The 14110-nt window shown below is 40.6% G+C and overlaps 1 protein-coding gene across 1 annotated transcript; it reads left to right on the top strand.

The window, feature by feature from the left end:
* Positions 1-2683: 2683 nt before the first annotated feature.
* On the top strand, positions 2684-5434 carry LOC136827114 (uncharacterized). Its single transcript, XM_067084873.1, has 4 exons — positions 2684-2774; positions 2889-4359; positions 4499-4959; positions 5052-5434. The coding sequence occupies exons 1-4, from the start codon at positions 2684-2686 to the stop codon at positions 5432-5434; spliced, it is 2406 nt and encodes an 801-aa protein (XP_066940974.1).
* Positions 5435-14110: the final 8676 nt, after the last annotated feature.

The raw sequence follows: 14110 nt of genomic DNA, 5'->3' as shown, positions 1-14110 counted from the left end.
TATATATATATATATATATATATATATATATATATATATATATATATATATATATATATATATATATATATATATATATATATATATATATGCTTATCTATATATATATATATATATATACAAATATATCCATATATATATATATATATATATATTCTTTATTTGCGGGTACATAATGAGAGCCTTGCTCCTCCTGTATACCCTAAGTATTGATGGTGGGCACACATCAAAGAAAGAAAACCTATTAGTGGGATTAAAATAATTACAGTCCCGGACGACAACTTACTAAAAGGACCTCATTCAAACTGGATGGTATAATGATTTATTTAGAAAAAGTTACAAGCTTTGATGGACAAACAGTCCTATCAAGTATCCGTACAATGAGCAGACGCATAGTCAGCTGCATTTATATCTTGTGCTGGTACTTTTAATCCTATAATCGTTGCTCCTCCTGTGTGACCCCTAAGTATTGATGGGAGTAGGCACACATCAAAGCAAGGAAAACCTATTTTGGGAAAAAGGAAAGAAAAGGAAACATTTGGTAGGGAAGAAAATAATTACAGTCCCGGACGACAACTCTATTGCACCCATCAGCAGAAAGCTAGATAATTTCAAATTGATCCGTCAAAAACACCATTAGGAAGAAAATAAATAAAAAGTTAGTAGAGGAAGAGATTAGGGGGGGGTTATTATCCAGCGTGTCTAGACTGTGAAGAATTTGTACATGTTCAGTATGATGTATGAACCTTTATATATATATATGCATTACGTTCTTTATGTTTCATGTCCGTTTACAGTATATACCTGCTAATGTTTTATATCATTCCAATGTATTTATTTCCTTATGTAATGACTGAACCTTGTCCGTCTGGCAGTAATGTTTCGAGTAACCGCTCTGTTTCGAACAGACACATAATTTGTACCTCTGTGAATTTGTCAATTCACTAGACATTAAACCTACTTTTTATATTTCATCCCAACCTTTAGTGATAAGATAATGCATCGAACACACATGGCGCAGTGAACTGAAGTGTCATTTTTTATTCAGGAGGATTTTCTGCAAGTGCATGGCTTCCGGCGCCATTAATCGTCAACGTTGTTGTTTATGATGTTTCGCGCCTCCACCCAGCTTTTCATTGTGGATTTATAGTGCTTTAAGTGTACAGTGATCAGTGGTTCATGAGTGAAGTGTTGTGCAAAGTGTCGTGTCGTGCTAGTGTCCTTTTTTGCATTCATATAAGACTGTGACATGCAAAACCCTTGCTGCTGCCCCAAGTGAGAGCGATTAGCCATACATCCAGTTCCCCTCAATTGTTTCCGGGTTACTAACTGATGAGTCTTGGCCAGGGCTCCCACTACGCTTCAACAGTATTTCCCTAGGCAGCTGTTCAAAATTCCCTAAAAAAGTTCAAAATTCCCGAAATAATTTTCTATGTTAATATCCATTGAATAACATTAATAAAAATCAACAAATATACTAAATTCTAATCCACAAATATGTTTACTCTTAAATTTTAACAGTAAAATGCAGTTCTATAAAAAAAGGACTCAAATAAGCAAAAGTAGATTTGATTTTTAATATACTTACACCGTGTTGGAGCAATTGCATACTTGAAGAAAACGAAATGAGTCTGGTATCTTGACAGTTGCCAAGTGAAAAGTTATGCTGCTTGAACATAAAAAAAAAACACACACACACACAAAGTAACCACTTCTGAATGAATAACTTAAAGTTGAACTTCTTGTAAAAAAAAAAAAAAACATATACATAATAACCACTCCGGTTTAAACAACTTAAAGTTGGACTTTTTACAAAATAAAAAAAAATAACCACTTCGGTATGAATTAAACTAATCTCTGTCTTAATTATCCATATGTCTTTTTTTATGATTTCATGAGCTTCAGTATCAGTGGCGTTGCTCTTTACATTTCGAACTAATTTCAATAATTCGGGAAAGTCACTCAAGTTCAGTTGGTGGGCATTTTTTCCAGTGATAGCTAGTACTTCCTTTGCATGAAGTGGAGCTACAAGGCTTTCTCGTTTGAGACTGTTTCTGTACTCATTTTTTATACGACTTACAGCACTGAATAGTCTTTCCACTGGGGCATTGGCAAATGGCAGAGACATTAAACAACCAATCACTTTACGAAGGTTGGGGTACTTTAATTCACCTTGGTTGTTCCTTTGGTACCATTCATAAAAATTCAAGTCGGATATCACTGACAGATAATAATAATAATAATAATAATAATAATAATAATAATAATAATAATAATAATAATAATAATAATAATAATAATAATAATAATAATAATAATAATAATAATAAATAAATAAATAAATAATCATGAGTTTTATTTGGAATTTAAAAGTTTATAATAATCATAAGTAATTGAGTTTTATAATAAAAGTTTATAAATGAAAAAAATTTGCTTCGAAAATTCTCTAGATTTTCAAAAATCCCCAAATTATTCCCGAAGCTCCTCAAAAGTCCCAAATCTAGGGAAAATTCCCTAAAAGTGGGAGCCCTGGTCTTGGCAGACCGGGCAGAGGCGCAGACGCGCACATCCATAATGCACACACTCGCTGATCCAGTAACTCTTATTATTTAAACCTTAGTTTTAAACAATAGAATCTTTTATTATTTTAAATACGTGTTATTCGCTGCATATATTACACGTAATGGATGGGCTAGAAGAATTTTTAGGTCAGCCAGAAGAGACAGCAGACCAGGGGATGTTAGAAGCCAGTAGTGTGGGAGCTTATGCCCGCAGTGGGAACACCGTGGGAGAGGAGTTCGCCAGGGCGTCACCGCCCTCCTCCCCCTATCCACCACTCCTTCGCCCTCACTAACAGCCCCTCCCCTCCACCCAACCGACTGGAACAGATTTCCTTCAACTCATTAAGTTTTTAGAGGAATCTCGCCGGTATGAAGAAGAAAGAAGACGACGTGAAGATGAAGAAAGAAGAGAACAAAGAAGACGTGAAGAAGAGGATAGAAGAGCACAAGAGGAATTACACAGAAGAGAGGAAAACATGCGCAGAGATGAGGAAAATGCAAGATTTACAGCCCTTATCCAGGCGCTCTCGTCTGTCCAACCCTTCCATGCAGAAAACCCCATACCAGGTACAGAGATGGGCGCTTCTTCCTCCAGTCAATCTTCTCTTCCCCCACCTCAAAAAGCAACGACACAAACGCCGCCCCCACTCAAGGCTGATGCAACATTCCAAATGTTCAGGGAATGGAGACGCAAGTGGGATGATTATGCCATTATGGTCGATCTTTTCAAGCTTCCTAGGGAGAAACAGATGATCCAGTTGCGGATGTGCTTGGCCCTTGAAACTCAGCGCGTGTTGGAGCACACCTTACAGATCTCACCCTCCACAGATAAATCTGTAGATGAAGTGTTGGATGCCCTGCAGTCTCACATAAAGGGTTTACGTAATGAGGTTCTTCGTCGTAGGGAATTGCTTAGTTGCAAACAGATGGAAGGAGAATCTTTTTCAGATTTCTATGTAAGGCTTCGACGCATCACAGAGGAAGTCGACTTGTGCCCGGGGAATGCAGCTGCATGCGAGGAGACCCAGTTGAAAATGGTAATTCTGATGGGCATTCAAGATGCAGAGCTTGTTCAGAAAATAATCTCCTTGGACACCGCCTCCTCATTACAAGATGTTGTCATGACCTGTCGGTCATATGAAGCAGCCAAAAATGCAACTTCTGCCATACGTGCCCCACCTAACCAGTTGCGCGCCGTTTCTGCCTACAAAAAGTGTAAGAAGAAAAGGGCAAGTGAAGCAACCTTACCTTCAAAACCGATTTTAACACCAGCTACTTTATGCCAGTCCTGTGCTCGACAGCATGGCCCCAGTGATTGCCCTGCTGCCAACAGTACTTGCAAAAGCTGTGCCTGCCTTGGTCACTGGTCCAGGACAATTAAATGTCGTGTCAGCAAAGCCCAGTGCCGCCTTTGCCACCGCATAGGACATTTTGATAAGTGTTGCAGAGAGAAGAAGAATCACCAGGATGGATCTCCAAGCAACAGTGCTGCCCGCTCCAACTCCGGCAAGACCCAAGATGCGCGGCAGAACAGCTGTCGTCGTTTGGGATACCCTTCTTCCACAGCCCCCAAGACACCCCAACCCATCTGTGTTCTCCTGTCATGTGGTGATATTAATTCCCGTTTACAGATGTTACCGGACACAGGTGCTGATGTCACCGTTATTGGCCAGCGACACCTAGAAAGTTTAGGAATCCCCAGGAGCAGCCTGCAACCTCTTCCGCCAACTACAATGATTACTGCGGATGGGTCCAAATGGCGCCTGCCCTGGGCATGTTCCGGCTACTCTCACCTTAGGTAAGCAGTCTTGTTCTGCTAGGATTCATGTCCACGAGAATGTCCAGACACCACTTCTGTCTTATGCACACTGTCAAGAGTTGGCCATAATATCTCCAGATTTCCCTAATCCCATTGCAGAAGTCAAGCATGTCAATAGATGCAAGGAGCTACCTATCTCAGCCACCACATCGCCTTCAGCTGCCAAGGAATATTTCCTCCGAGAGTTCGCAGATGTGTTGATTTCCAAAGAAGACTTGAAGTCAGCTCCCCTCAAGCCCATGGTCGGTCCTCCCATGAGGATTCATCTCAAGGATGGTGCTGTGCCCTTCGCCATCCACGCCCTAAGACAGATTCCCCTTGCCTTCAGGGACCAGGTCAAGGAAGAGCTTGACTCCATGGTAACCCAGGGAATAATCAAGCCGACTGGTGATGACCCTTCAGAATGGTGTCACCCCCTTGTCGTCGTTGCCAAGAATGTCACAGGAGTACGCATCACTGTCGACCTCTCCAAGCTGAACAGCCAAGTTTCCCGCCCAGCCCACCCTTCGCCCACACCCTTCACCGCCATTCGTAGTGTGGACCCGAAGGCTAGGTTCTTCACGACAGCTGATGCCCTCTGTGGGTACTGGCAAATGGAACTGGCCGAAGAGGATCAACATTTGACTACCTTTATTACGCCATATGGTCGGTTCAAACACTGGGTTTCGCAGCTACTGGAGATGCATTCTATCTGCGAGGTGATATGGCCCTTCAGGGAGTCAAGAACTGTGTGAAGGTTGTCAATGACATCCTTCTCCACGATGAGGATTACCAGTCACACCTTTACCATATCCACGAGATGCTCACCAGGTGCCGCAAGTTTGGGATTACCCTCAACAAGGACAAGTTTGTGGTTGCTGCACCTACCGTCAACTTCTGCGGATACACGCTCTCAGGAGAGGGCATCTCGGCTGACCAAGAAAAAGTCAGTGCCATCAGGGATTTCCCTACTCCAGCTAACCTGACCGACCTCAGATCATTCATGGGCCTGGTCAACCAGTTGGCAGAGTTCACCCCTGACATTGCCGCTACAGCCCAGCCTTTACGCCTCTGATGAGCCCCAAGAGAACATTTGTGTGGACCCCTGATCATGATGAGGCCTTTCGACGCATCAAGTCAGCACTCCTCCATCCACCCGTTCTTGCTGCTTTCGACCCAGACCTGCCTGTCATCCTCCAGACAGATGCCTCACGCCTTAATGGTATTGGATATGCCCTTCTGCAGGACCATGGTAGTGGACACTTACGTCTAGTTCAGTGTGGCTCTCGATTCCTTACCGACGCCGAGACACGCTATGCCACTATTGAGCTTGAGATGCTGGCCGTGGTCTGGTCGATGTCAAAATGTAGGCTGTATCTCGCAGGCCTACAGAACTTTACTCTGATTACGGATCACCGTCCCCTCATACCTATCCTGAATCATTACCGCTGGACGCCATCGAGAATCCTCGCCTCCAGCGTCTGAAGGAGAAAATTTCGCCCTACTTATTCACAGCTGTGTGGCGTGCTGGCAAGTCTCTGAACATTCCTGATGCTTTGTCTCGAGCCCCAGTCAGCCACCCCACACCAGAGGACGAAATTGCAGGTGCCCCTTCTGCCACCCATCTCCGAACAGTCACGGCTGTGTACACTGTCACCTCTTCAGGAGAGTCTCCAGCTCAAGATGCCGACAGGACCCTTCAGGATCTACGAGATGCAGCAAGAACAGACCCTGTTTACACTCGCCTGCTCGACTGTGTCACCTCAGGATTCCCCTCCAATAGGTATGAGCTGCATAACTGCTTACTCCCATACTGGAAGATACGGGATGAACTTTACGCTGATGGCGACCTTGTCCTGTATGGAGCAAGAGTTATAGTTCCTGCCGCCCTCCGCCGCACCTTGTCTCGCTTACACGACAGCCATAGGGGTGTGGAATCTACTAAGCACCGAGCAAGACAGACTGTCTTCTGGCCTGGTATTAACTCAGACATTGTCAACACAATTGGAGCTTGTGAGTCATGCCAGGTATTGCAGCCATCCCAGCAGCAGGAACCACTGATGAGTGATGACAACCCCAAGAGGCCCTTTGAGTCTGTTTCAGCAGATTTCTTTATCGTCGCAGGAAAAGCCTTCCTCGTCATAGTCGACCGACTCTCAGGATGGCCTGTTGTCGTCCCATGCAAAGGTGATACTACCGCTTCTAATACAATCAGGATCTTCTGCCGCTACTTCCGGGAAGTTGGTGTCCCTATACGCCTCAGGACTGATGGAGGACCACAGTTCACCAGCAACGAGTTCCGGGATTTTATGGAGCGATGGGGAGTTCGACATGTGGTTACCTCCCCATATTATCCACAATCGAACGGTCATGCTGAAGCCGCCGTGAAATCAATCAAGCATCTTATCCTGACAACGGCACCCTCAGGCAACATTGATTGCGAGGAGTTTGATCGAGGTCTCTTAGAGCTCCGGAATACTCCAAATTTCACAGGCCGCTCCCCTGCCCAGATCTTGTATGGCCAACCTCTTAGGTCATGCATCCCTGCACACCCGGAGTCCTTTTCAAAGGAGTGGCAGGTCAAGACTAAGGACTGTGACCGCCGTGCTGCCGCCCGTGCCGAGCAAGTTAAGACCCGGTACGATCACCATGCCCGCCCCCTACCCAGGTTGACTATTGGACAGCACGTTCGGATCCAAGACCCCACATCTCACCGCTGGGACAAGGTCGGGGTAGTCATGAGTTTCGGCAGGTCAAGGGACTACGAGATTCGTCTTCCTAGTGGTCGTGTATGGTGGCAAAACCGTCGTTTCCTTCGCCCAGTGCCACCTCTTAGTGTTGACCCATCCCCTCTTTCTCCTGTGGCCCCCTTGCTTGGACCAGGAAAAGCAGTCCTTAGTTGATATTCCCCAATGTCCCCATGTCGTTCTCAAAAGGCTCACAGAAAAAGAGTCCGCTCGAGAGTATACTACGAGCGTGAAGGGTGAGGGAGGTGTAGGTATATGAAAGACATGTTCAGTATGATGTATGAACCTTTATATATATATGCATTACGTTCTTTTGTGTTTCATGTCCGTTTACAGTATATACCTGCCTAATGTATTAAATGTATGTCATTCCAATGTATTTATCATGTACGTTATGTAATGACTGAACCTTGTCCGTCTGGCAGTAATGTTTCGCCAGTACGGGACCGCTCTGTTTCCCGTGTAGACACATAATTTGTACCTCTGTGAATTTGTCAACTCCACTAGACATTAAGGACCTACTTTTTATATTTCGGTGTTTCCTTCATCCCCAACCTTTAATGATAAGGATAACGCATCGAACACACAGGTACTATGGCGAAACTGACAAATCATGTAAAGAGCGAAGCAAACAACATCTGCAGAACATAAGGCATTATAATCAGACGTCAGCAGTTGCCAAACACTGTTGGGAAAATGACCATAAAATAGACTGGGAAAATATGAGTTTTCTGTACAGGAACACCAACAAATCGGCCAGACTGGTTGCAGAGAACGCCTTCATAACTTGCGCCAACAACACAATGGCAGGGAACACCGGAAACGGCTTTGAAGACAGCATATCTAGAAAAATCGTATACTCCACAGTAGCAAGGAAACGAAGGAAAAACGCAAGAGAACGCACGGAAAACAGACACTTGGAAGAAGGAGGGAGCAGAGAAAGACCAAGATCACGAGTGGGTGGGGGTCACACAGGAGGAGCCAGGCGATTATAGGATTAAAAGTACCCAGCACACAGATATAAATACAGCTGGACTACGGGTCCACTCATTGTATGGATACTTGATAATGTGGACAGTTTGTCCAAGAAAGCTTGTAAATTTTTCTGAATAAATACTCCATTAGATACCACCCAGTTTGAATGAGGTCCTGTTAGTAATATATATATATATATATATATATATATATATATATATATATATATATATATATATATATATATATATATATATATATATATATATATATATATATATATATATATATATATATATATATATATATATATATATATATATATATATATATATATATATATATATATATATATATATATATATATATATATATATATATATATATATATATATATATATATATATATATATATATATATATATATATATATATATATATATATATGTGTATATGTGTGTGTGTGTGTATATATATATATATATGTATATATATATATATATATATATATATATATATATATATATATATATATATATATATATATATATATATATATATATATATATATATATATATATATATATATTATATATATATATATATATATATATATATATATATATATATATATATATATATATATATATATATATATATATATATATATATATATATATATTACAGGGTGTTTCGAAATTAGGTGCCCTCCCTCTACAGCATAGACTAAAATTGATATGAGCAAAAACCAAAGTAATTCAGAACAGGTAGTTATTTAAGTTTCTCTCAGACTATTTAATATTTTCTGTATCCTCCATGTTCCTGTACCACAGCCTGCATTCTTGAGGGGTATGATTTCAGCAAATCGCAAAAAAGCTGTGACTCAAACTCCATTTCCCTGAGCTCTTCGGTCACCTCTCTTCGCAGGTCATCGATACTTGGTATACCATCATAGTTCACTGTGCGCGCTTCAACACGATCCTTTAATATGATACTATTAATGTTTCCACACACATTAAGGTCAGGGGAGCTACCTGGAAATTCACTTGACGAGAAGAAATCGATACCACTGTTTCGAAGCTGCTCTTGTGTCTGAAGAGCCTTGAAACATGGTGCCTTATCATGCAAAAATGTGACTTCTTCAACAGATAACACATTTTCAGGATCTTTGAGGAAAGGAAATACTCCACCAGTAAGCACAGTTTCTCTGAAGTATTTGCCATTCCATGGCTGTCCTTTTTCTTTCGTGACCCACATTAACCGTTTGGCTGTGAAACAGAAAAAAATTCCCAAACATTCAGGAAATTTCACGACTTGGCAATAGCGCATGTCATCGCTGATATCATCCAATTTTGCAGCCCAAATGATGTGATTTTTATGATTTGGCTTCCTGACTGTGTAAATGAAGAATTCATCTGATGCGGCAACATGGAGAAAGCCAGCTTCATCCCAATCTTTAAGAAATGAACCACAAAACCATGCACGGTCTTCTCTGTGTGGCTGAGTGATGTTGGGCTTGCTGATAACATGAAATGGCTTGATACCAGATTTTTTCAACTCACGATATACAGCACTATAACTTCTCTTCTCTCCCCTTTTGACTCCTGAGAAAGGACTTCAGACCTTCCAAGATTCTCACTCTTTTCATGATGACAGTCATATGGATTTTTGTTCCAGTTTCTTTTAACAAAGGATTCATCTCTTTTAATGTATTTAGCTATCCAGGAACGCGAAATGAAGGATGTACCAGCATCCCTGGCCTCTCTGAAGGTTATAGCCCGGATTCGGTCAATCCATCTGATTTCCTCCGAGTCGTTAGCCATGGCTGTATCTAGCTCTATCACTCAGTCTGAAAATACAAGAAATGTAAAATGAAAAATAGCTTAATAGAAACTTAAAATAATGTACTTGGAGATAGGCTATAGCAGGAAACTTCATAACTTTCTATTTGTTCTGTGTAGGGGGGCCTCTAATTTCGAAACAGCCGGTATTTTACCTTGCTCCCCTCTCTGCCAGTGCAGAGTGCAAATTGACTGACATTTCAAATTCATAAGTCATATGACTTCCCTCTCAAGCCTATAAAGAATGATACATTTTAAAATCATATGTGCCCAAAACCATCAAGTATTATCATATCAGTGCCTCCTTGGCGCAGTGCCATTATCCTAAATGTTGGCAGATAATCCTGTTGGAGTGGCCACGTCCTTCGGCTGTTTTGAAGCCCCTTGGGCAAAAGAATAAACCTAAGCCATTTTCATAGGCTAATGAGTATAATTTCGGCATATCAATCATCATTTTTTCTTTAACAGCCATTACACATTCTGGAATCTGTTATTTGTCTTCATTGTTATTCCCTTGTAATTTAAATCCCAAGTCCATGACTCGGAAAGACCGTGTACTTTACATATTTGTCTGTCCTTCATTGTACTTAGCTCCGTGCCCGTAAGCTCCATTGACATCAGTGCCACATCTGGCACTGTGCCGTCGACTTAAGTAAAATGGCGACACCTAACAAAGATCATGTATGCTTCATTGTAATACCTCATCAAGGGAGACTAACTGTATAGAAGTCTTTGATGGCACAACTACTAAAAGTTAAGTACATGATTATTTTAGGACTTACCTTAAGGAAATAACTCACAGTTATTTTGTTTAATATTTACAGAAAATTCCTTATATTTTGTAACTGTTCCTGTTTCAAAATGACAGTAGCTTACGATTTATTGCATTATAATACTTATGATAATTTACTCATATTTCTTTTGAGATTTACCTTAAGGAGATCAATTAAAGTTGGTGTATTTTAATATTTACTGTAACTTTCCTATAGTTGTAAATATTCCTGTTTTAAAATAACAGTAATCTAGGGTTAAAATCTTTGTTTTTTTCTTATTCTGCAATTAACATAAAATATTGAATTTTTTATCAAGTAAATTTTCAGATATCTCATATGATGCAGAGAGATTTAGGTTAATAAATATACATGAGTTCCATTAACGAGAAAATTAGAGTAATATAAAGCATTTGTCAGCTGAATCCTTGGTGTGGTAGACATTCGCACCCGACTGAAGGTGCGAGATGTCAACTTTGACAGGGGAGTTGCTATATCTTCCCAAGCTTCTCAGCCACCCAATGCTTAATTTAAAACAGGAAAATACAACAGTACATTTTGGCACTGCCTGATAAGGAAGGGCAAAAGGAATATTGGCCCCTCCCTTAATCCGTTAATCACACTCTGTATATCCCCTTCAACTTTCTCTTATCGAACATGTGACACTGAGGAATCCTTTGTTTACAGACACGAGGTTGTGAGGAGAGTAAGTCTGGCCAGAGGCAGAACAGAGCTGGCAATGCAGATTAAGAAAAAAACACCTGGCGTGGAAACCTGGCACTGAGTCATAAATGATGCATGCACATAGGGAAATTACACCAACCCCATCTACCTGTGGATGACCTCCTAACCCCTGACTGAAGTCAAATAAGGGTCTCACTAAAGGAACAAGAGTGAGAGATATAGCCGGACGTGAGCAAGGCACATCTCCCCCCTTCCACTCCCACCTCCTTCAGAGAGCCATGCCCTACCACGTGTTCCTATCTTGTAGGGATCCTTAGTATTCTTACCAGTGAAGTCCTTTACTCTCCTCCACTGCCATTACCCTCCATGAAGCCACCCCTTCTACAAGGTAAAGTGATCTGTTGCAAAGGTTCTGCCAGTCAGTCACACAGTTTTAATTCTCATACTAAACTTCCTATTTCCATTTCTCAGTGCCAGTATTTCCATATCACCCTTGTCTTGTTATGGCAGTGTTACATAAATGCTCGTGTTTAAATTATTACATAAAATCGTGTGTTCAAGGTTTCTTTGGCACTTTCTGTGCTCGCCTTATCCTATGCATATTTTATTGTGTCCTTACTGGCTTTTAACTTGAAAATCTCCCCGTTTACAGAGGGTTTGGTAGCCATGGAAATCTCTCTTGACTGTACCTAGTATCAGCATTGTCACGCCGAAGGATATACCTTCAAGTTTTCCCAGTTATGGTTAACCTCCCAGGCCTTGCCTGCCTGATAAGTCCATTTCATCTTCTGATAGTTCATTTCATGTAAATACACGTAATTTTAAACTTACCCTAACGTGTTTACTGACAAAGCCCTTGTGATTAGACCCCTAGGCTCAGTTAAATTCCCTTTTTCCTTGTTTTTTTACGATTTCCTGAATCAACAGCAGGCAGGTTTTATTTGAAAGTAGCGGTAAGTAACGAAATCATTCCTTTATAGTCTAAAACTGGCTCATGATAAGCATATCCCCAGGTTAAATTGTCAATATATATATATATATATATATATATATATATATATATATATATATATATATATATATATATATATATATATATATATATATATATATATATATATATAAAGCAGGAGCATGTGAAGCTCCACTTATTTTAAAATAACTTGAAAGAATAAAGCATGTTCAGTTCAGATGATATGTCAACTTCACGGCCACCCAGAACCGAGGAACAGGGAGCGAGCGATCAAAACACCCCTGACTTTGGCACTCGCTAAATCCTCGGAGCCTTCACGAAAAGGCTCTGCCCATCCTCTCTAAACCTTAACCCCGCCTTTGTCAACCTTTAATTTCCCCTGGGTACTGTTATTCCTCTCCTTGTTCCAGCAGCGCTCTTGTTGATGCTACCAAAACATGGGAGTCGGCGAGTTAATGGACAAACGCCACACGCAGGCAGAGACTTGAAGGCAGGCCCAGAGGCTATATAAGGACCTGACCAGGGGTTACACGAGCAGTTCGTTACAAGCCAGCATCCCAGTAGAGTCCTTGCTGAGTCGGTCTCTGACCGCCCTCCCCTTTCTGACAGTTAAAACTTTGTCGTGAACATAGTCCCACCAAAGTCCCATGCTTTATTGCAAAGTCTGGCCTGCACATCAAGACAATGCATCCTACGGGAAAAAAAGTACAGTCTGGATTTGGAGTTGTTACAACCCCCATTCTTCCTCTATAATTTTCATTCTTTCTGATATTTCCGTCCCTTGAAGTTCTGAGAAAATAAGTGGTGTTAATGTTTTCATTTCAAGTAATGTAAGCATATCGTAGCATTTGCTATTGCATATTGTTCCCTCTCAGCCTTCAGCACTCCTTACGTGACTGTGAAAGTGTTTTCTTGGCATCAAAGTGACAGTAAGTTGTCTTGCAGAATAGGAGTCCGATGTTGTGTGTCTACCTATTCCCCCACGGTGCCAATTCCTGAATTCCCGACGTGGAAGAAGACTTCAAGAGTAATTCCTGAAAACTTATATGCCTATGTGGCAGAATTCTGTACATTTACTTATCTTTAGAGGTTCCCCCCACAGTGAGATTTCATTTCAGAGGATAATTAATTCTAGAGTTAAAAAACGTCGCCATATATTGTAAAGTCTTTTGATACTGGCACTTTGTTTTGTGACTAATGTAGTATCAGTGCCAGGGGATAGTGAGGAGCTCCCTTTGCAACATGCTTCTGATCTTTGTAATAAAACCTAATTAGTGAAGCTTTGCATTTCTTTTGAAAACCATTTTAATGTACTGTTAACTTACATCTTTTCATGAATTTAGCCAAGTAATCAGATGAGTCTAGATTCTGTTTAGGCTAGACAGACCAACCCTGGGCTAGGCTCATGAATATATGTATGTATATATATATATATATATATATATATATATATATATATATATATATATATATATATATATATATATATATATATATATATATATATATATATATATATATATATATATGACTATTTATCACATCACCGTGATTCATATACAATCAGAAAGCTACAAACGTCCTTTAATATCCAATTCACTCTACCTCGAAGTAATATATTTTCATATATGTTACTGAAGGGGAATTTTTAGTTGATAATAAGTCCACCGTCCCGTGGGTCGAACCAGCGACGGACGAGGAATCAGGACTACAGTGACACACTAACCAGTCGGCCACAAGAGAGGGTATAAGTGAATACCA

The sequence above is a fragment of the Macrobrachium rosenbergii genome, chromosome 41 (assembly GCF_040412425.1).
Source record: "Macrobrachium rosenbergii isolate ZJJX-2024 chromosome 41, ASM4041242v1, whole genome shotgun sequence".
In the NCBI taxonomy this organism is placed as follows: domain Eukaryota; kingdom Metazoa; phylum Arthropoda; class Malacostraca; order Decapoda; family Palaemonidae; genus Macrobrachium; species Macrobrachium rosenbergii.
The sequence above is the reverse complement of the archived record's forward strand: the minus strand, read 5'-3'. Positions and strand labels throughout refer to the sequence as shown.